This window comes from Ischnura elegans, chromosome 3, assembly GCF_921293095.1.
Source record: "Ischnura elegans chromosome 3, ioIscEleg1.1, whole genome shotgun sequence".
In the NCBI taxonomy this organism is placed as follows: domain Eukaryota; kingdom Metazoa; phylum Arthropoda; class Insecta; order Odonata; family Coenagrionidae; genus Ischnura; species Ischnura elegans.
In genome coordinates, this window is record NC_060248.1 from 57,530,987 (window position 1) to 57,553,533 (window position 22,547).

Below are 22,547 nucleotides of genomic sequence, written 5' to 3' on the forward strand. Positions count from 1 at the left end.
TCTCCGTCATAACGTACCTCTTCTCTCATTCCTCTTGTTTCCATTTCTCTCATGTATTTCGGTGTTATGTGTATAGTGTTATACAGCATATTGAAGAAAGGCATCGATTGACTTGAAAAATTTGCGGAGGCGAATTCAGAAAATGTTTAGAGTATCCGATGAAGTTATTTCCTTTTGTTTAGAGACATATGGGTAAATGGAAATTGGACGTTTACGGCGGGTAGTAGACGTAAAATTTCATTCCATATCTTTATCTATTCTTTCAGGGCGTGACGAAATCATGTGTTAGTGTTTTAGGTTGTTGTATTTTAAAGGTTTTGCCAACAAAAACTTAAATATTTGAATTTTCTTCGCTTAATAGAAATGAGTAAATTTTTTAATTAATTAAGGAAGGTGATTGGTCAGCCGTATTGGAGGACATTATGGTAACTCAAATGGCAAAGTTCGTATATCACTGAGCACGTAAAGTTTCTGCCTGATTGTGAGTGTAATGATGATGATTTGAAGGGTCCGGAAAAACATTTCTTCAAAGGAGTTTTATTTCAGATTATATTAATTTTTATTATAATTCGTGCTCATGGCATGGTATTAAATAGGTTATAATGAAATATGGTTATAATTTTAATTCTAATTTGAGAGCATTTATGAAGTAAGGTAGTATCATATCGTTGCTCAACCAAAATGGAATTAAATGAGGAATGCTATTGGAATTGTCATTCACCCCAAAAACATTATCTAAGTAAGATGGAGGTCGTTTTGTTGCAATTGTGGAGTTTAACAACTGATCTCAGTTTGTTCCTTACCAATATAAAGGTCGAATAGAAGAAACCCTTAGTCCAAGTCCATCATAGCGAATAACAATTTCTGCTGAACCCGAATATTATTTTCACGGAAAATTGTATTCTTAGTATCATTATTATCTACGTCTTATTCCCAAGCTCTAACGGAAGGAAATTATATATTCAATGGATTTCCAGCTAATTTGGTTAACTTTTCTTGGTTACAGCATAGTAAGACCAACTTGTAATCTTGTAAAAGTAGATCAATACACAATGTTTTCGCTATTCGAAATAATTGAATAATTTCATATTAATTTAAGGATAATTATATCAGGTAGGAACATATGAAGCTAATAAATGCTTTAGTAAAACATTCAGGGATAATATTTGGGCCTAAAATGTTTATCGTTTGAAATTATTATCTTTTCTCGGCTTATTTTAGACTTTTTTTTTCACTTTTGGAACATACCTTATTATTACTGAGGCCATCTAGAATATTGTTAGGTTTTGTTAATACATTTGACATCGGTTTGCGTAAAACATGTTCCTAATACTTTTAACATAATTCTTACCTCCTCTTTTAGGATCTTCGCCTTTTTTCTCCTTCCTTTTTTCATAAACCGCTCCCATTATGCCGACGAGTGTCATAGCCAGGGAGAATAACCTGTAGGTGCAAAAACGATTTTCATTAATCATCCCAAAAAATGTCATTTATGTCTCAATGTTATTAACGTTTTTGTTACCTTTAGGAAGTGTGAATGGTGACACAAATACTATTAGGAAAACTGGAAATACTAATTTGTGAAAGTCGCTGTGAAAAAATTTATTTAGGATTTAACGTTGACTTTTCGCAACGGGGTTGCGAGTGTTAGGCGTGGTTATGCGGTACTTCTACTCGTTAGAGTTAATGAATTAACGTTATAATGCACCGTGTAACTAACCAACTTGTGTGAATGCATGCACAGAAAATTGAACCTGTTCCAAATTTGTTTGAGCAATTTATCATTCCGGCCCTCCAAAATCGTTCATCAATTTAGGAATAAACTCGTACGGGTTTATGTGCCATGTAAACAAGGCCTTAAAGCAGTCGTTTTTCTCGAAGAAATTTTTGGATTCATCAAAATATTTTCTTCGAAATATATGGATCCCTGGATTTCGAGATATCCTGTTCTAATTTGGTTCGTACTTTCGTACATGTTCCGTTCGGGTTCACAAAAATCATGCACGAAATTAGCTCGCACGGATCAGGGCATCGTGCTACCAGACCTTGAGAAGTTCAGTGCGAAGGAACTTTGGGACTCGAGTGAGTTCCTGAGATATTAACGTCACAACCGAGTCGAGTTTGATTCATGATCGAGCCTTGAGTGATATCTGGAATACATCCCCTAGTTTTCCACTCACATCACTCCCTGTGGTCGGGTGAGGTCGCGATCTCCTAGCGTGCAGGAGGTTTGCGTGGTGCCCAGTCGCAGTTTGACGGTGGAGTTGAGCGGGGCCAGCCACTCCGCGAGCGCCCCCTCGACGTCTTCCAGCGTGCACGAGTGCGGGACACACACGCCCATCGACAGGGGCGTGACACTGGGGAAGAAAATGATGCCCTGGGGGTTTGAATGGATGAGTGAATTAATATTTATTTTGCTCTAGGATAAACCTACAATATTAAAGAAAGAAAATACACATACATATAATGTTGTACTCTAAAAAAATATTATTTTGACAAAATATGCCATGTGAGCGATACAAAAAATAAATATTCGTCTTTGAAAAAATCGTGGAAAGGCTTTAAAATATAAAAAAAAGGTATGGACAACCGCGCAATGAAATATTCAATACCAGGTTAACAAAAATATAAGTAAAATTGGCTCGTTCGGATATATACGAATATGATACGATGCGATGGATATATACGAATATATACGAATACGATGTATGACCAATCTGGTGCTCGCTCATGGACTGACAGCGCCAGCGGCCGGAATACGAACAAAAAAAAAGAAGCAGAAACAGCGACAGGGAGGACGGACGGCACAGACCGGGAAAAAACCCTACATGTAGGGTTCTTGGACCGGGGGAAGGTGCAAGCGGGAGCAGTGCAAGGACGAAGGAGAGGCTTCTTTGCGGGAGTCGGGCACCTGGATAACTACCGGGATTCTATTTTTCCTGTTGTTCAAGCTTACAAGAGTCTTGTTGATCATATCCAGTATAGGCTTTAATATAACTAGATTTGAAAAGTAAAGTCTGTTTCATTTCGTTATTTTTCTCACCAACGACCGCAGGCAATCCACGAACCCAACCCAAGAGAGAAAGAGAAGTCTGGTTACAATAGAAAGTTTTGATAACAACAAAAAATAAAAATGATAGACAAAATTAGATACTTGCCAACAAAAAACTGTATACTTGTATAGTCTTCATTTGACGATTGATTCGTTAAGCTGAAAAGATGTGAAGTAGATATTGCTGCGGGTTCGGGGAATCGGAAATTTTAAGAAGAAAAAGCATTAGAATAGCAAAGTTTCAAGGAGAGAGAAAGAAAAATGAAATAATGGGCGTCTCCATTCAAAATCCGCAGGAAAATTGTTGTATCACCGGCAGGCCATGGCGGATTGAGATCGTTGTTTTGTTGGCCGATTCATTACTTTCTTCGACGCCTTCGCGGAATGCAAAAACACCTTTACTTTTCATTTGAAGTCAGATATAAATAAACGTAACATATATCGCATCTTTTAGGCCATCAGTTATTTAAAATATATATTTTTTAAGTTAAGGCAATAAAAGCATAAAGTGGAGAAGCACCTTAAACATTACCTCTTCTTTATTTTTTCAGAAATATACTGAATCCGTCGATGCTAGCAGTGACATTAAGGGCCCCCGCGCACTGGCAACTTTAATCACCGGCAACTAAACAATTTAATCACCCAAGAGTTGCTCGCTACCGCGCACTGGCGATTAAATAGTTGCCCCTCAGCTCAGTTTACGATGGATCTCGTGAAAGCAAGTTGTGTTGTTGCGCTCATTTTGAGACAGCGAAAAAATAAGCAAAGGAACAAAAGGTTTTGGGTACAGTATTTGTCCTTGAGGACTATCCTCTTTTTAGAGGAATTTACATAAACTATACTGTACGTAAAATTGGTAGGAGAACTTTCGTTTAATCTAAAATGTTGTTGCCTTTAATTCCAATTCATTTATCAAGTTTTTTAAAAATGATCACAAATTCAATCACCTAAATATAATAGATATCTCAATCAAATTAAATAAATCTGGTTTATATAGGTACCAGGAATGATCTTCAATAGCTTTAATCGTAAATTGGGCACTAGAGAAGCTGTGAAAATGGTGGAGTGGCTATTTAATATGGGACCAGATATCAGGGAAGATATACATCCATCTAGTTATACATGGAAAGGAGACTAAACTATTGAAAAGAAACTATGTTGGATCGAGAAACACATGCGGAGGAAACTCAAGAAAATTAAATATGACGCGAGCTAGGACGGATTGGGATGCAGTCAGTAGCGTAAATATGGGGGGTGAGGGGATAATTCCCCCCCAAACCATCGGAGAAAAAAAAAGATATTTACAAAATAACCTAGTATTGAAATAAAATAACTTTATCTGCTTAAATATAAATTTTTAGCGCCAAAATGATGTGAAATGTATATCGCGGCATGTCATTTTTCAAAAATTTTCCCACCCCATGCCATCTCATCCCTCCCGCCCCCAAAGCATATTCCTAGTTATGTGTCTGGCTGCAGTACAGCATTCTTTGGATTGCCATCACGATTTCAATACTGTGGAATCTTTGGGTATACATATTGTTTTCTTGTTTTTGGTAATCCTCTGTTCAGAATCACTTACTTATCTTTGACATGTAAGTACGATTCCTCTATTATATCCATGATAAATTTGAATGAATTTTACATTATTTCTGCCTTATATTAATTGTAATTTGCTTCGTTCAAACAACTTTCATTTTATAATGCTCACTAGTTTTAAAAAATGTGAAATTTATAAGAACCTGAAAAGAACCTGAACCAGAAAATAAAGAAGAACGTTAGGATTATATTTCAGCATTAAATTTTAAACGAAAAAAGTGGTTCTATGGAGTAACCCACACCTGTGCAGATTAGCTCCAAATTCGCTGCAGGAACGATTGGCGCCGCCTCAGTCGAACTTAAGACTCGATTTTTTGCATGGATTGCCGAATCTTTCCGTAAGGGTATATGACCGTTGGTTGTGAATTTGTGGCTTCCAAATACAATCCAGAGCTTGTTCAATAAATTTAAGTACCGCAAATAATCCCAAAAAGGTAATAGGGCCAGAGCAACATTTGCAGTAAAATTGAGAATTAGGAAGAAAGAACGGGAGGAAAAAAGTAAAAGAAATGGTGGCGTCGAGTGAAGGTGTAATGCACATACCGAAGCGGGAGGATACATCAACCTACCCAATGTGGTTTTTTTTAATAGGAATCCTATTTCAAACAGCAGAAATGATTGAAATAATTGAAGGTGACGACTTGAACGAAGAAAAAGAAATGAATCAAGATCAGAAACGTAGATGGAATGCAAGAAATTCCAAGGCCCAACAATATATAGTCTCTAAAATAGAGATCCGTGGTCCACCATGTAATATGCTGTGAAGCAGTGGTAGCTGGATAACCAGAAAGAAGAAGTATAGGAAGAAAAGAATTTCGAAGAATCTCAAGAGTATGAAGAAAATGTAATGAAAGGAATCAAATGAAGGGAAGGTGTAACTATGTAAGTAAAACATTCTGAGGTAGTTGTTTATTTACATAATGCAAGTAAGTGAATTTGTAAATATATGGCTTCCAAATACAATCCAGAGCATGTTCAGTAATTAATATTACCGTAAGTAACCCCAAAACTTAAAAACTATGAGATCTTTGCAAAACGCGTCCAGCAAAACACTTTCCAAGATGCGCTCCGAACAAGGGCCGTCAAGCAACTGAAAAGTTGCCAGTGCGCGGGGTTGGGTAAGCATCCACGCGATCTATTCCTGCCGGCAACAATTTAATCACCCTCAGAATAGGTCCGGACGCAATTATTTAGTTGCGGCAACTAAAAAATCGCCCGTGCGCGGGGCCGCAGTCAATTTCGTGTGTTTCATTTGAACTTCCACAAGGCAACTAAATAGTTGCTTTGAAAAAGTTGCCAGTGCGCGGGGGCCCTAAAACAATATAAGTCCTTGATCTATTTTAGAAATTTTTCTTTTTTTATATTGCCTTATTTAATATTTCATTACGTTACATCTTACTTTACTATATTCATAGTTTATTTTGCTCTAGGATAAACCTATAATATTAAAGAAAGAAAATACATATACATATCATGTGCTACTCTGAATAAATCATTTTAAGAATATACCGTATGAGCGATGCAAAAAAACAATTATTGGGATTTGAAGAAATGGTAGCAAGGCTTAACAAATAAAAAAATGTTTGAAAAACCGCGCAATGAAATGTTACAGTGAATAACTCTCATAATTGTTCGTACGCAGGTTTCCGCGGTGATTACTTGAGTTCAGCATTCTTTCGGGCTGCATCCGCGTCCGTTGTCGAAGAACCATAACAGTTTCGCCAGCTCTCCTGCCAGCGTCCTCAGGTGAAGGATGAAGTGAAGCTTTTAGTCCTCTCTTATATAGTCAATTTTTGGCGCCAATTCGGTGGATTTCTTTCGACCAATCAGGGAACGTCCTCGTATTTGCGTTGAATATGCCTTTTCCACGCGCTGTGCAAAGGATAGCCATCCTCCCTGTTAAAGTTCGCTGGTCTTTTGACTATCTCAATGGCCTCTCTTATTATTCTCGGGAAGTACTTGTCTTCTCTCGCAATTATTTTGGCGTCGTCAAATAAAATTGAATGTCCGGGTTCACTCCAGGCGTGCTCCGCGATGGCAGAGGCTTTGAACTGTTTATTTCTGGTCGCTCTTCGGTGTTCGCTCATACGGGTGTTCAGCGCTCTGCATGTTTCACCAATGTACCATTTACCGCAAGAGCATGGCACTTGGTACACGCCTTCGGAGAGTAGTGGTGAAATTCTGTCCTTGGGCAGAATTTCACCACTCAAGTGGATGAGTAAAGTGAGGAATGAGGAAGTGCAGGATAGATTTGAGGAGGAAAGAAGTTTATTGGGAACTATACAAAAAAGAAAGGGGAATCGGTTGGGAATATTTTAAGAGGGAAGGAGATTTTAAATACAGCAGTTGAGGGAATAGTGGAAGGAGAAAAGAGGAAGAAGAAGGCTGAAGATAACAGAGGAAGGTTAAAAAGACGGCATGAGGCAACCAAGGAGGAAGCCTTGGACTGGAGGAGGTGGAGAAAACTTAGGTGTTTGGGACCTGCCAGTAGATGATGATAGAAGCTGAACTACTCATCGCCAGCTGAAAACAATTCATTTTTCGTCCACAACAGAAGAAATATCGACGGCGGTTTTTACCCATGATAAAAACTACAAATGATAATTTCCACCCTTAAATGTAAAACTCTCCTAAAGACCATGATTTCGACATTCTATGATATTTTCAAGGTCATAGAGTGTCAAAACCATGGTCGGTAGTATAGTTTTAAATAAAGTGTGAAAATTATCTACTATTTTTAGTTTTTATCATTTAAGTCTCTGTAAGGATAATATTCATTTATAAATCGCATTTCCACCAAGCCAAGCCTGTAACATTTTATACGGTGGTTTCTACGACGCTAAGTTACCAACGGGTGGATGTCAGTTTCTCATGCCTCTTAACTTGTCAGAAGGATCAAAGCAAAAATAATACTCACATCGTCGATGTCATTCTTCGTCATGTCATTGGCGTGGATGTGGACGTAGATTTCCTTCAGATCTCCGGAATGTCGGTCGACATAGTCGGTCGCGAAACGTCGGGGCTATCTCCTTTACGACACGCGGCATACACCCATATGTGAGCTATTTTTAATCAATTCATTTTTCGTCCACAATAGAATAAATATCGACGGCGGTTTTTACCCCTGATAAAAACTACAAATGATAATTTCCACACTGAAATGTAAAACTCCCTTACCCACCATGATATCGACATTCTATGTCATTTTCGAGGTATAGAACAAGGTCATAGAGTGTCAAAACCATGGTCGGTAGTATAGTTTTAAGTAAAGTGTTAAAAGTATCTACTATTTTTAGTTTTTATCATTTAAGTCTCTGCAAGGGGAATATTCATTTATAAATCGCATTTCCACCAAGTCAAGCCTGTAACATTTTTTACGGCGGTTAATACGATGCTAAGTTACAAACGGGTGGATGTCAGTTTCTCATGCCTCTTAACTTGTCAGAAGGATCAAAGCAAAAACAATACTCACATCATCAATGTTATCCTTCATCATGTCGTTGGCGTGGATGTGGTCGTAGATTTCCTTCAGATCTCCGCTGCTACTCGAATCCTTATCCCTTGGGTCAGCGAAAATCCGAAAGCTACAGTACTGCCCTCGGATGTTTTCCGGATCGTCTTTGGCGGCCTCGGGCCTGGATGTCACTTGGAGACACTGCCGATCATTCCCAAGCCAGTTTACGTTCCCTTGCATCACACCCGAAGCTATCTTCCCTGAGGCGTCGTACACTGCGAGGGCGGAAAATACTTTCAGAGTTAGTCGCGGTGCATGATTCGACCCGTCTCACTAGATACGAGTTAAAATTAAGCATACCTATTCTTCTTTATTACGTTATAGCAGGCCATTAATGCTTAGAATGAACGGGATTATAAATTAATTTCATTATGTATTAGGTAATTAAGTATTAAATTAGAGTAGTTAGGCATATTTTACAGGATGAATCACTAATGTATGATAGTATAATATTATTCGGTTTTATGTTTCAGAGATACCTTTTTTTCTCATCAGGTATTTCAGGGAATAACTGAAAAAACACCGTCCCATAATCTCATAGGTGAAATAACCACATTTATATGACGTACTTTGTACGGCCCAGAGCTTCAACTCGTGAAGTTCTTTGAGGTAGGTGAGCGCGTGATTCTTGCATTCCAAATTCTTTACGGAATCATAGGTCGGGGCAAATGGTGGAAGAGTCACGAATGGAAACGGGAGCGATGTTCCTCTGTTCTCCGCACTCACGATCACTGGAAATAAAATAACATTAGTTATATAATATGTTTCACAGAAACTTTAAAGTGTATTCGTATACATTTTTATGATTTATTCAGTTCGGATATAAAACAATACACTATACTAATGGAAAAAACTATCCTTGTGTGTTGTTCAGTTGCTGAAATCCATTTGAAAGAAAATAAATTCCCCAAGGCCGTACTCTTTGGTGGGGAAAGTGGGGGATGGGAAGTTACAAGGCTGAAATGGGGAGGGGCATTCAGGGTAATACACGGAAATCAAGCTAAATCACTAAGAAACAAAACTATCGCGCAGCTCACTTACTCACCTTGAAGATTTGCTCTAAGGATCGCGAGGGTCTCAATCACTCACGCATTCAGGTCTGCGAAACTTCCGCTTACGCCAGTGACCCACTCACACACAAGAAACAGGCAAAATTATGCGCTACAATCCAGGATGAAGTGTTACACTGAATTGAAGTGAAAGTAGTGCTCTACGTTAACTCTAAGACTTCATAACTACTAATGTCAGTGTGTTTTTCTAACGATGCGATTTTACACATGCATTCCACGTAGGATATTTAGGTGAGGCAATCGACAAGCGAGGTCATTCGCGCCAGTCATGGAAGGATTGGGGGTGAAAGGTGAGAGAAAAACCGGCAAGGTATGCGTGAATTTTACGATCTCGTGAATAATACCGAATGAAATTCTCACATCAACAGTATTTTTTAAATGGGGTCTAACGTTGTTAGACTCGAAACCCTTATTCATTGAAAAAATTCGATGCATGGAAGGAAATTTAAGGAACGACGAAAAACAAACTTCCACATTCACCTATTCTCTGTAATTTAGAAAATATGCGAAAGTTTCCGCCCACTTATCATAAGTTGGTGACGTTATTGGAGTTTATTTCCATTAACTCTTTCAAGAAGATCCGATTGAATGAATTAAATGGTCTCTACAGTGTAAACAGCAACAAAAATTGCGCCCAAGCTCTCCAAGAGTGCGTTGAAGGGTTGAAGCCGTCGATTTTCCGCCGCGAGATGCAGTAAGTGACGCGTCTAGGAGCGGAAAATACAGTTTTATTTCATTAAAATTCTATATGATAATTGATAATAAAAAAATTGAGAACGAGTTCAGTTTAGACGAATTTAGAGACTGATTATTCATTGTCATGATAAAGTTTTCCCACTCTCTTCGAGTATTTACTCAAATTAGGAATATTTTCATTTATAATATCTCTGCCAGGTTGAGCTGACATTCCTCCTCGCGTTGTTTGCGCACTGTGCAGCTGTCTCATGATACTTTCGGAGATGGCAACCCATACGGCCTTGTCCTCTCAAGTCACTTAATCCATGGGAGACAATGGGACTTCGGTTGCATAATAGGTTGGAGCTCAGCGCTAAATTCACCATCATGTATTCATTGACTAATTATCGTTTGTGAAATGTTCTAAGCGCGCTTGAAAGGTCACTCGTGGATTCGCAGATTCTTATGAAACTACACTTATTTCCAAAAGTAACCTTTAGTCCAATCGCTGCCGAGGGAAATTATAAAATTCGTGAGTATTTTCTCCATATTAAGTCTAATTTAGTCACTCATACATGAGCTCCATTTTCAACGAGTGAGTTGCATTATACAGGATGTTTCTGAAGGAATCTGCAATACTTCAGGAGGTCGTGGGAATTTTTAAGATGTGCAATAGGGTAGCTTCCTTCATCGAAGAAAACGAAAGGCATTGATTGCGATTCGTTACCCACCGTTAGTGTATTCATAATGTACAATTTATTTGGTTTTAGAAATCCCAGTTTGGACGAATGGCAATGGTCAATTCTTAAATTTTTATATTCTCTCTCTATTTTCTCTTGAAAATTTTCACTTTTCTTTTAATCGCGAAAAATAGATATCGTCATTCGAAAATCTAAGAGCGTGAAATGCGTACTCCAGGAGTAATAATCTTTCGATTTAGGCAATAAAAAAATGACAGGAAACCACCCTTTCATAATTGAATGGGTGAGAAGCCGAGGGATACGATTGATTTCTTTTTTCTAAACTGAGTTTAGGTACAGAAATTAGGTGAAGAAAATAAACGAGATCTTTAACCTTATTTATTTTCAGGCTCAGTCAATATCAGGTTGAGTCAAGATCAAAATGCTATTTAGTTTTATGTATACGTATATATTGATTGCTATGTTCCCATGTCATGGTCCGAAATCCGCGGTATTAGGAAGTAGCAATCATTTATCCTGCGGTGCATAATACCCACTGTGTTTTTTGAATGGAAGACTATCAGATAACGTTTGTTACATTATCGTTAAAGGTGGAGGGATAACGTTTCATAAAGTCGCTAATAAGAGATGGATTATTGTTACTGCTTGAAGAACGGTTTTATTGCTAATATAATGTAGAAGAAAAATACTTTACAAGTACAAGTAATTGGTAGAGTACTTTGTTTTCTTTGTTTCGCGGTGGGAGCAGGATCAACGGAATAGCACGCCCACCTCGCTGAAACGAACAGCCTTGCTTTCCGCGAACTGGCAATGGCCCGGAGCGGCCCTGTTCGGCAACATGGCATTAATAGAATTTCTTCACAATTACAAATATCAACATTTTTATAGAGAACGGATCATAGAAAAATGAATACTTAATAAAAAAGTGATTCTATCAGTTTTATTTCTTATTTCGGGTTAAACTGTAGAACTAGATAATGTTTAAAAATATTCGTTAATTAACGACAAAACATGCGTTCAAAAATACGCATAAGCATTTTCCTCTTCTATACATACGTGTGCAACTTATTGTGGAAAATGAATGCTGTAGACGCAGTAGTTTTCCCTAGGTTGAGTTACAAATTTCATGAAGTTAACAAAACGGCTAATTTCACGGTGCGCGGAGTCACTTATTGCACTGGTGTGTCTACATTTTTGATTTTTCATAAAAAAATACAGCGAAATGTAGAATAAAATTTTCTTTCAAATTTCGTATTAGTCATTATTTTAGCACGCGCAGAAGCCCATACATAAATTTTCAAAGTACAGCGGCACATCATTTTGACGCCGATAGTAGGTCATTCATTCCACTGACGGAAACTTTGGGGATGAAAGGTGAGAGAAAAAAAACCGGGGTGAGCGCTAGCCTGCTCTTTAACTGGAAGTTATGACAGCAAGGGCAACACGGCTTAGCGTTTTATTTGACGTATAGAGTTGTGTATTTGAAAAAAATTTAGTCGTCGTTCGTATACATCGTAATAGCGTCTATTGTTGTGTTGCGGGTTGCACAAATTTAGATATTTTCCTTGTACACTCCGTCGCTAATATCTCGGAAAGTATTGAGCGTTTGCGGCTGACACAAACACTAAACCTCGTGGGTATCCATTCCCTATCACCTGGAAAAATTGATTTTCTGAATTGTGTGAAAATGATTTACAGGATGAGCCTAAAGTCTCGCCATGATTATAAAAAATATCAGAATAACCGTTTGACATAATACATTTTTTTCTGGGACAACATCAAGGACAATCATAACCACACCAGTTGCTGACATCGACGAACTAAAGGCTAGGATACAGGCTGCTGTGGGTACTGTGACAGAACATGTGTTACAAAACACCTAGCGGAAACGGGAATACCACTTCGATATTATCCCAACTACCAAGGGGGCACACGTTAAAGCATGAGAGTCACTTTCTTACTTGTTTGTTCTTGTTACTCTCCGTCGCTTATTGGGGGCGTTCGAGATGTGGGTGCGGAGAAGAATGATGAAGGTAAAGTGGAGAGAGAGGAGAGGGAACGACGAAGTGCTGGGCATGGTGGGTGAGGAGAGGCATCTTTTAGATGACATACGTTGGAGTCAGAGGGTGCGGATGGAGGAAGTACTGAATGGGGAATGGACGTTGAAAACAGTGTTAGGGGGTAGAATGTTCTGTAAACGAGGAAGAGGAAGAAAAGGAATAGGATTTTTAGATAGAATGAAAGGGAGTATGCCTTACTGTGAATTGAAGTCGGAAGTACATTAAGGAAGGGGAGGCTGCCAGAAAGGACAAACGTAATTGTTCCTAAAAAAACTAGTAACACTGACCTATGTGACATTATCAAATTTAAATTATTATCCCAAACGGTTATTCGGCAATAAGTTTTATAATCAGGGTAAAACTTTATGCTCACCTTGTATATATCTCGTCTCTCGGACGAAACTCTAAAAAAAGACATTAGATCGATTAAGCATACCTGAGAGCGAGGCTAAGAAGACGAGGAGACGAAACATTTTCGGCTCCTCCAGCTGTCTCGTTCAAATGTGGTCTGAGAATGAGTGGACGATTCATAGATAGCTGTTCTTATACTCAGTCACGTGATCCTGTCACCAAAAATTATCACCGTCGATCACCGAAAACGATTTTTTTCTCCCACGTTCTACCGCACCACAGACCAGACTGAACGGGGAATATGGGCGATGAGCTTATCTAGTCTTGGGGTCAGAATTTGGCCGACATATTTCCTTTTCGGTCCTATCTTCGATGAGGTTACATTGACTTTAGATGAAGAATTTTGACAAATCCCTCCCGCTGAACAAACATTATGCTATGCGGGCTTCTGTTTTCAAGTGAAACGATGCTAGAAATGGATGTAGAAATCATGATGAAGCTGATTGTTTCTATTTGGAATGTATTTAACCATGTTCTTTGCACTGCATGAAAAACAAGTGACTTATACGCAGTCAGGCGCACGGGTATATATTAGTATACGAGGGTGGTTTGAAAAGTTCTCGGAATGGAATAGAAAAAATGTTCTTACATCACTGAAACTTATTTTATTTTTCAATATAGTCTCCTTGTAGATTACTACATTTGGTCCAACGATATACTAGAGCCTTGATCCCATCTAGAAAATGAGATTTCTCTAGGCCTGCAAAATAGTTGTCAACTCCGGCTATCAGTTCTTCATTTGAAGTTAATCATTTTATACAACATGTCCACCACGAAAAAATTCCAATTTTGGGAAGAGATGGAAGTCGGACGGAGGCGCATCAGGTGAATAAAGCGGAAGTGGCAACAATTAAATCATAGTTCGTGTTATTTTTCCATGGCGACAGCATATGTGTGCAGGCGCGCATTGTATTGATGAAAGATGACTTTCTTCCTTGTTAAACCTGGCCTTATTTCGCGTATATTTTGTTGCAATTAGTCCAAAATGTTAGCATAGTATCCTCTATTAATTGTTTGCCTAGTGGGGAGAGAATCCTTAAACAGAATCCCCTTCACATCCCAGAACACTGATGCCATGACCTTTCCAGTCGAAAGAATTGTCTTTACTTTCTTTGGTGGTGGATAATCATCATGTTTCCACAGCTTTGGCTTATTTCTTGTCTCTAGGGAATAGTAATGGACCTAATTTTCATCTTTGTTTACAAACCGGTGCAAAAAAACTTGTTCATTTTCCCTAAAACAGGTCAAACATTGTTCCGATATGTCCATTCTCATACGTTTTTGATCCAGTGTCAAGAGTCGCGGCACTCATCTTGCAGTTAATTTTTTCATTTCTAATTTTTCCGTGAAAATATAATGTACCCTTTTATATGACATCTGGCAAGCAAGAGCAATTTCACCCACATTCAATCGGCGATCCTCCATTACCATTTTGTGCTTTTTTGCTATGATTTCAGTAGTAGTGACACTTCTTGGCCGACCTTTGCGCGGACTATCATATAAGCTCTCCCGATCAAATTTAAATTCATTTGTCCTCTTGGCAACAGTTGACTATGAAGAAGCAGCGTCCCCTAGTGTATTCTGGAAATCAGCATGAATGTCCTTCGCTATCATACCTATTTTTACGAAGTACTTAATCACTGCACGAATCTCTATTTTTCCCATCTTCGGAAACCACCATGCGGGAACAACAAAAAAGCCACGTCACTGCCACAGTTATTTTCCACGAGCATTGACATGGCATGTGTTTACAGCGAACAGTCCTATGGATATCACTAAAAAAGTTCGTTGCACTAGCGATGACAACTCGTGGTGATTCCGAGAACTTTTCAAACCACCCTCGTACACCAAGGATGAAGTTCACCATGAAAAAATATTTGGCTTAGAATAAACAAAATCATATTCATCGCAAAAAAATGTCCTGAAGAAGGTATAATAAATAATGAAACGTTGACAAAAATTTTGCATTTAAGTGTTAACGCATTTATCCCGACAATTGTTTTACGCAAAATTGTATTAATTTTTGCTTTTTCTAATTTGCAAATCACCTCCTATTAGATTGTATTTCCGATGAATAGTTTTTCCGCACTTAACGAGCCTATTTATTATCGTGTCGACGCCGCGGTGTATCTCAATGGGTGTTGTGGTTAAAAAAAATGTTGTAATTTTTATATTTTTATTGTTCTTGTTTATTTATGTTGTTTTATTTTATCGTTATTTTTATTATCTGTCTAGGAAATAATTTTTTTGGAGTTGAATTCTGATCAAGTGCGATGGATCGACTTGGAATTGAAATTCTTATATCACTGACGAGAAAGAAGACAAGAAAATTAATAGTTTCCTTTTTTTGAACTTCTCTAGTCAAATATTGTCTGCATCATAAAAAACGTGTCATACTTTTGTTCCTAATTTAAAAAGTGCGCTGACTGGAGTATTTTTCGCAATACATTCAATAATTTATATTCGCATAAACAGTATTATATGTGTATTATTAGGCTTTTTCTCGGCATTTTGTGATCTAGAAGATTGCACCCGAGTGAAGAGGTCAATGCTGGGGTTAATTGGGATTGGGTAGGTACTCTTAAAAATCTTATCTCTTAAAAATTTTGGAAGTGTCCTCTCTTGTTTAAATACGATTTTTATGTTTTATTTGCTTCTGTTATTGAACTCATAAGGTAGAGAAACCACCTACCCCATCACCCAGACGGAGAATGCATCTCCACAAATTATGTGTGACAACAATTACTTCCTTCCTACAACCTCCGTGCTTAGGAACAAATGCATCTCTCATAAATCCTTCGTTATGAGATCTCGCAATCTTTATTTCCATTAAGTTTTCGCGTTCAAGAAATTATTTCGACAGAGATGGGGTGTGATTAAATCTTATAGGGGTAGATTTTGGAAATGGCTCAATTTGGAAAGGGCAATTTTTCAGCTCTCTTATAATATTTCAGGAAGATCCATTCTTGTTTCAAAGTGGTGTTTACGTTTGCTTCGATAATGAGATCAATAACTTAGGGTTTCCTATCATAATGATCTTCAAAGCATTCCTATAATGAGACGTAATTGAATACTCGCTAAATAATCTTCACATATGGTAGGTATAACACTAAACCTAGCTACGCTACGATTGAAAACGAATATTCTGGCGATTTCCTTATCTTTAGACTTTTTTCTGTACGAGTCCACCCAGATACGGAATGATGAGTAAGTGTATTAATCTATTTACTACGCATAAGTATCTCGAAATCCGTGTAAAAAGATAATGGTGTTACAAAATCAAGTGGGGCGTATTGTGAGCTTGTGTTTTTGTTAAATGAACGCAATCACAATCAAAATCTAATCTTACCCAGCGACCATGGCCTTAGAATATTAGGCAACTTCCTTATGGATAACGAAGAAGAATGCTTTCTATACGAGTTCTTATTTAATTTTTGAAGCTGTCGATGTGTTAAACTATACGTAATACGTAAATAAGCCGATTGCCGATCGATGCATTACTATCGGAAATGGTGATGCTACTTACCTTAGTAATTTATTGACCGCAAGTGGGTAGTGAGTTAGTTTTTCATGGAATGTGTTGTATCTACGTGGGAAAAAATTTAATCGGTTTCTTCGCGGGAATCGATGGAGCAATCATTGATTTTCGGGTCATTCATACTTATTTATTTCATTCAAGCCCTACCTTAAGCAGTTTTACCCCCCAAATGCGCGCTGTTTTCCTTAGTTTTCACCTAATCAAAGCTTCTCGTGCTCAGAATAAAATGCCTGAGTTAAGTCTTTCGTCTTTTAGGTATATTATCCGGATCTCATTCCTCGTTATCCAATGCAGCGCTCAGAAGATTACGCTGGCCACAAGGCCACGTATCAAGTCAGTTACTGTACTCCATTGACCACCGATGATTCATGAAGTTTTTGTTCCCAGATTTAAAGGAGCCGTCATGCATGTTAATAGGTTTGCACTAACCTTCACTAGCCGGAAAAATACCAAGGGCATGAATTGAACCTCAACCCCTCAATAGCGACGTTGTGGCCAACGTAACCTTCTAAGGGCTGCGTTGGATTATGGGGAATGAGGTCTAGAGGTCTTCTGTGAGAGATAGAGTTAAGATTGCCGATGCAATGCTTTGAATTCTTAAACCTAATTCGATCGTGTTCCGAGTCGCGAGCATCAATATATTTTAAAATATTTTCTTAGTAAGCTGTATGCTTAAAATTTTCATCTTTAGACGCATATTCATTCGAAATCACATGTATTGCTCCACTTTGATTCCGCATAATTTTATGTAATCTTTTTTTATCATGTACTTTGATCCAAAAATTTTTCATACCGCAGGGAGAGAAGGTAACGGATAATTTTTACCTCATCGATACATTGCAGGCTATATATGTGATTTAGAATAAATATCGGTCTAAAGATGAAAATGGTAAACATTCAGCTTACAAAAAAATTATTTAATTCTGCCATCCAATCGTTACGAATAAAATCAGAAGAACTAAGAGCGATGGATTGGAATGAACTATTTTGTGCCTTGAAGATGATTTATTTATTGTAAAATTGAGACCTTTGTCGGGATTAAAAGTTTAAATCGTGGAAAAAAGCATGTTATTCTTTCGATATGGAAAAATTCCACTCAATCACGCTTCTTTCTTCTGATGATATTCAAGGTGTTGCCGGACGAATTTGTGTGTGCATGTAAGTAAATCATAGTGATGTCGGTAGTAATGCACTAGTGTCCAAAAATTAAGCGTATGTTACGATTAAGATGGGAGACATGAAATAAACGCCAAATCGATTGACATGTGCATCTATCAGCCTTACTTGATCTCTCTGTGTAGGAAAAAGAGTATTCCCTGCTTTTACTGGTGACGAAACCAAAAGGTAAAAACGGCCAGTGGCTGAACGCAATATTCCATTAGTATTGCATGTCAGACATTGCAGACTAGTTCTGTTTGTTGTTGTCAAAGGTGGATGTATACCTTCGCTATCAGAACCTTTCTGACACAGTTTTATTTTATAATTTATGTGACACATGGTGTGTTTCAGCTTCCGTTTGTTAGGTAATCCGTTTGACATACTATCTGGCGGCATGGTATCGTTTATAATAATAATATCATTTATTGTTCTTGTACATTGTCCATTAAGAACACATTATGGTTATAGCATACAAATCAGCGCATAATACACAAATTACCAAATGCATAACTAGAAACTATAGGCATAGGCGGATTCATTACAGTGAAATATGGCATAAAAATATAAGAAGCATAATAGAAAGTTATACACTTTTAAAGGATTTGTATAAATAAAAAAATCTGTCCTTGAGGGCAGACGAAGAGAAAGAATCTTCCACATCCTTTGTTATGCTGTTCCATAATAGTGCTCCGACAATAGAGAAAGATTTTTCATAAGTGGTATTTCTGTGTAGGGGAGTGATAAGAAAATCAGAAGCCGTTCAAGTCAAAATTAGTGATCATGGTTAACTTTTGCACAGTACTATATTACATGCGAGGCTTACCTGCATGGATGAACCAGAGCAGGAGAGTGACGAGGCGATTCATTCCTGGAGTTTATCCGTGGCACTCGGTGTCGTCCCGTGCTCGACGGACCTGCGACTGATGTTGACTGATGGGTTTCGCGGGCAGACGCGAGAAAAAGCGCCCATAGGTGCACCTTGATTTGAGAACTCTGGTAATAATTTATGGGTTCAGAAGGTTAGGTAACCTTACCTTCGATAACATTCTGCAGGCATAAACTTCGGTCCCCTGCCGATAGAGTGGCTTCTTCCTCTAGTGCTGACTTCCTGACGTAATCCCCCTTTTTTGTCTACCAAGGTTTTTTTTACTCCCTGGATGACAGTGGCAATAGTCGACGCCACCTTTCATCGATGTTAATAGTCGTTCCGAACGCTTGTTTTTTCGTCATTGGCATCACTAACCTCTCACTATGACGTGCGTCGAGGAAAATGCTAATGGTAAACATTTTTTCAGCGCCAATCGTGCAAAGTTGTACAAGTCTCAAGAGTTATTTTCGGATTCTCAACCAGGTTAATTCAGTCGTTTTGGCCGACGGTTAGGAAAACGACTCGTCTTTCGAAAAAAAAGAAAACATAGCATGATCACTAATTTTTACTACAATGGCTCCTGATTTTCTTATCACTCCCCTACACAGAACTACCACCTATGAAAAACCTATCTCTGTTGTCGGAGCACGATTATGGAACAGTATAACAAAGGACGTGAAAGATTCTCTCTCTTCGTCTGCTTTCAAGGACAGATTTTTCGATTTATACAATAGAAAGCAAAGATTTTTCGTTTTCTTTTCTTTGCGGTGTGAAATTTCACTTTTTCGTCGTATCTTATATTTTTCATACACCCACTGAATTAAAATCAGATGCTTTCCCGGCGAATATATTCGAAAAAGGCAATTCGGGATTCCAGGCAGAACGGAGGGAGACCACCAGGCTGGAAGCCAGAATAGCCTTTTTCGAATCTGCTGAATTATGTCATTAAAATGCGATTACAGATCTGAGTGCACGACCGCTCGTTCACTCAGACCCAATTGAGTTCATACCCGTGATCGTTGCTGTTTGATACTTGCAACTGAATAGGTATCAAATTTCATGGATTGATGGTTTAGAAGCCACATTTCCTTCATAAATGGCTCGCGAATGTTACGAAAGGGGATCCTCAAGTCGGCCTCTAAATCTGATGACACCGCATTATTATTCTCAGTCCGTGGATGTCACCCACCGCCACTCGTGTCGCTTACGGACAAATTGATCCGAGTATCACGGGCAAATAAGGTATAATCGTGGATATTAGCCGAAATGTATGCAAATGATGATGTGATCTATCAAATTCATAACTTTCCGATGCTATTCCTCGCAATTACAAACATTATTCTGAAAAATATAGGAAAAAATGGGTCGCATTGCACTCATCACCATTCCTCGGATATTTATGAAAACCGATTAAAATGCGACCGATGTGGTAACAGAAATAAGCCTTGTATGTGATGTAATTGGAACTCGCACATGTAGTCCGCTTGAAGTGGCTGTTGGTAATTACTCACTGAATCAAATCACGCATTTGTGAAAAAAAGGGCAATGGAAAAAATATTGCCCCTCTCTCTGTCTTGGCTCGGGTTCTATGCTTAAAAATTTAGCAAGATGTAAAATGGCAAGGAGGAAATGACGTGGAGCTGCCTCACTTGGTGGTTCTTTATTTTCTATACACAGCTATACTAAAATTGTAACGCGCGGAAGAATTTTACGGAGTGAGATCTCGCGGTGACTCGTGACTGGCTAAATTCACTTTCTTTCAGCGACTCTAATCGAAGGCTTCATCCTAAATTCCAGCGCCTGCTCCTTCTGATAAGATTGGAAATTATTCATTTGAATGGTTTTAAAACTTAAAATATCTGATGTAGGAAAACTCTCCAAGCCACCAATATTCATTGTAACATTATTAGGTATCCTTGCAAAGCAAATAGTGAGCCAATAGGATCCTCGTGCATTGTGGTCGTTACCAACAGCAAAAGTAAACTTGAAACCAAATAGTATCAGCAACCCACACGTTCACAGCTCCAGCATGATTGGCCTTCAACACAGTACAATCCTTTATAATTTTCTCCACAGGTCTCCGTGGAGCCCCCCTTCTTATAGAACGATACTTAGGCATGTTGTACCACCACTGACGTCACAAGTGACACTCAGCTCTCTCAGCAAGAGAGGCCACTTTTATCTACTCCGGGTGTAGCGAGCGAGCGCCGAGGCAACCAGTGGGATCGGGACCGGAATATGGGGGCCTATATCCAGAGTTTTTTTGCCCCGTTTACGCCATAATATAGTGCGGTGTGAATGCTGGAATTTGCATTCAATGGCAACGTAGTGGCACGCCTTTATAGATGTTGCTTAATAGTAGATGGTTGACAACTTATGGTTAATACTATTTTTAATTGAATTTAATCAGTGATTTGCTTGCCCCAAGATTTACTTGCCGTCAGAAATGGCTTTGCGGCAGATCTGCTTAGCAGTTTTGTTTAATTTGTGAACGTTTATCTAAAGGTAATGTATATAAATTTAATATTGATGATCGTTAGAGAGAAGAGCTTATCTATTAATACTCTAAAAAGCACTATATGTTACTGCTAAACGAATTTTTTTCAGGCATAAATTTGAAATCGTAGGATAAATGGGTAACGGAATGAAAAACCGATGGAATTTTCCAAACTATTTCAAATTAATTACGTAAAAATCAAAGCTGTAGCATTCTGATCAAACTGAAATCGGTTGCACCGAGTGTCTTAAAAATAACAAAAGGCCACCTTCAATTCTACCATGCGAAATGACGTTTCTATATGCATTGGTGAGGAGCTATCCTTAATCTATTTAGCTACAAACAGGGTTGGGGGAGTGCGGACACATTATATGCAGGTCTACATCTACCCCGCAAGCCGCCTCAATAGGAGTGTGGTGGAAGATGTTAGCGTTATCCTGTTCGAGAAGAGAAAAAAAAGGTGCAAGTTGTGAGATGTTTGACTGCATGAGATCTAGCCTTGATTGAAGTCCTTTATTGATCGGAACAAAATGGAACTATGTTTCTCCGATCGTAAAAATATCTCTTTTTTTTCGTGTCGACCAGACTTGAAAATATTGCTTGGTTCCAAAGACCGCAATAAATGGCAATTGATCATGCTGAATGATCATTCGAATGAAATATTTCGCCGTGTATAACGGAAAAAATTAGCGAATGAACCGTCATGCGCATGATCATTCAGGGAAAATTAGAACACGTTCAATTTTGCTCGCATGGTTTCAAGGCTCGAATAATCACGTGATCAATCAGAATGATCAATCACCGTGTATAGCGGCCTTAATATGATGTTCTCCATGTCAGAATGAATGATATCATCTTTTTTATTTCAAGTAGTCTAAGCCTAGCACGTAACCTTCGAGTTTATTACGGCTCCCTGCCTGGCTCGTGTAATCACTAAGTATATTTCTTATGAGACACAATCGCAGAATTAACTCAAACAAGGGTGAGATGAGAGAGGGGTGAGAGACAAGATTCAAAATGAGTAATCCCAGATCATGCGCTCTTCCTCTCCGCTCTCAATTAGTGTCTGTTAGTATGTTTGATTTGCTAATCCTGACGATGACATGTGAATTTCTTTTTTATTTCAGTTGGAAATTTTATTTTTTCCAAATTTTACACCCCCCAAAGAAGGGGAGTTATTAGGAGTTTAGTGTCACCTATTTCTGTGTGTTTATAATTCACTCTGTCCATTTTCTGTAAGTATATTGAAGATGGTATATTGAAGTTATTGAAGTAATACGTTTTTCGCGTGCTTTTGGTGGCTTCACCGTGATCATGTGCGCACTGATTTTACCTACACCGTTTACCGTACGTGTGTCTGCTGATTTAAAATCTGAGTGGAAAACCCGACAGAATTGAGAGACC

General features: G+C 38.4%; 1 protein-coding gene across 2 annotated transcripts in view; it reads right to left on the reverse strand.

Annotated features, from left to right (window-relative positions):
- Nucleotides 1–18,969, reverse strand: part of LOC124155844 (nose resistant to fluoxetine protein 6-like) — a 32,087-nt gene extending 13,118 nt beyond the window's left edge. The window contains exons 1-6 of one of the 2 annotated variants that reach the window (XM_046529994.1): nt 18,602–18,969; nt 8,735–8,896; nt 8,163–8,380; nt 7,569–7,607; nt 2,181–2,377; nt 1,352–1,443 (exon numbers count right to left, since the gene is read on the reverse strand). In XM_046529994.1, coding sequence (XP_046385950.1) covers nt 1,352–1,443; nt 2,181–2,377; nt 7,569–7,607; nt 8,163–8,380; nt 8,735–8,896; nt 18,602–18,644 — 751 coding nt within the window. In that variant the 5' untranslated portion in view covers nt 18,645–18,969. Of the gene's footprint in view, nt 1–1,351; nt 1,444–2,180; nt 2,378–7,568; nt 7,608–8,123; nt 8,381–8,734; nt 8,897–18,601 lie in introns of both variants that reach the window. The other variant, XM_046529993.1, reaches the window with a different exon arrangement.
- Nucleotides 18,970–22,547: the final 3,578 nt, after the last annotated feature.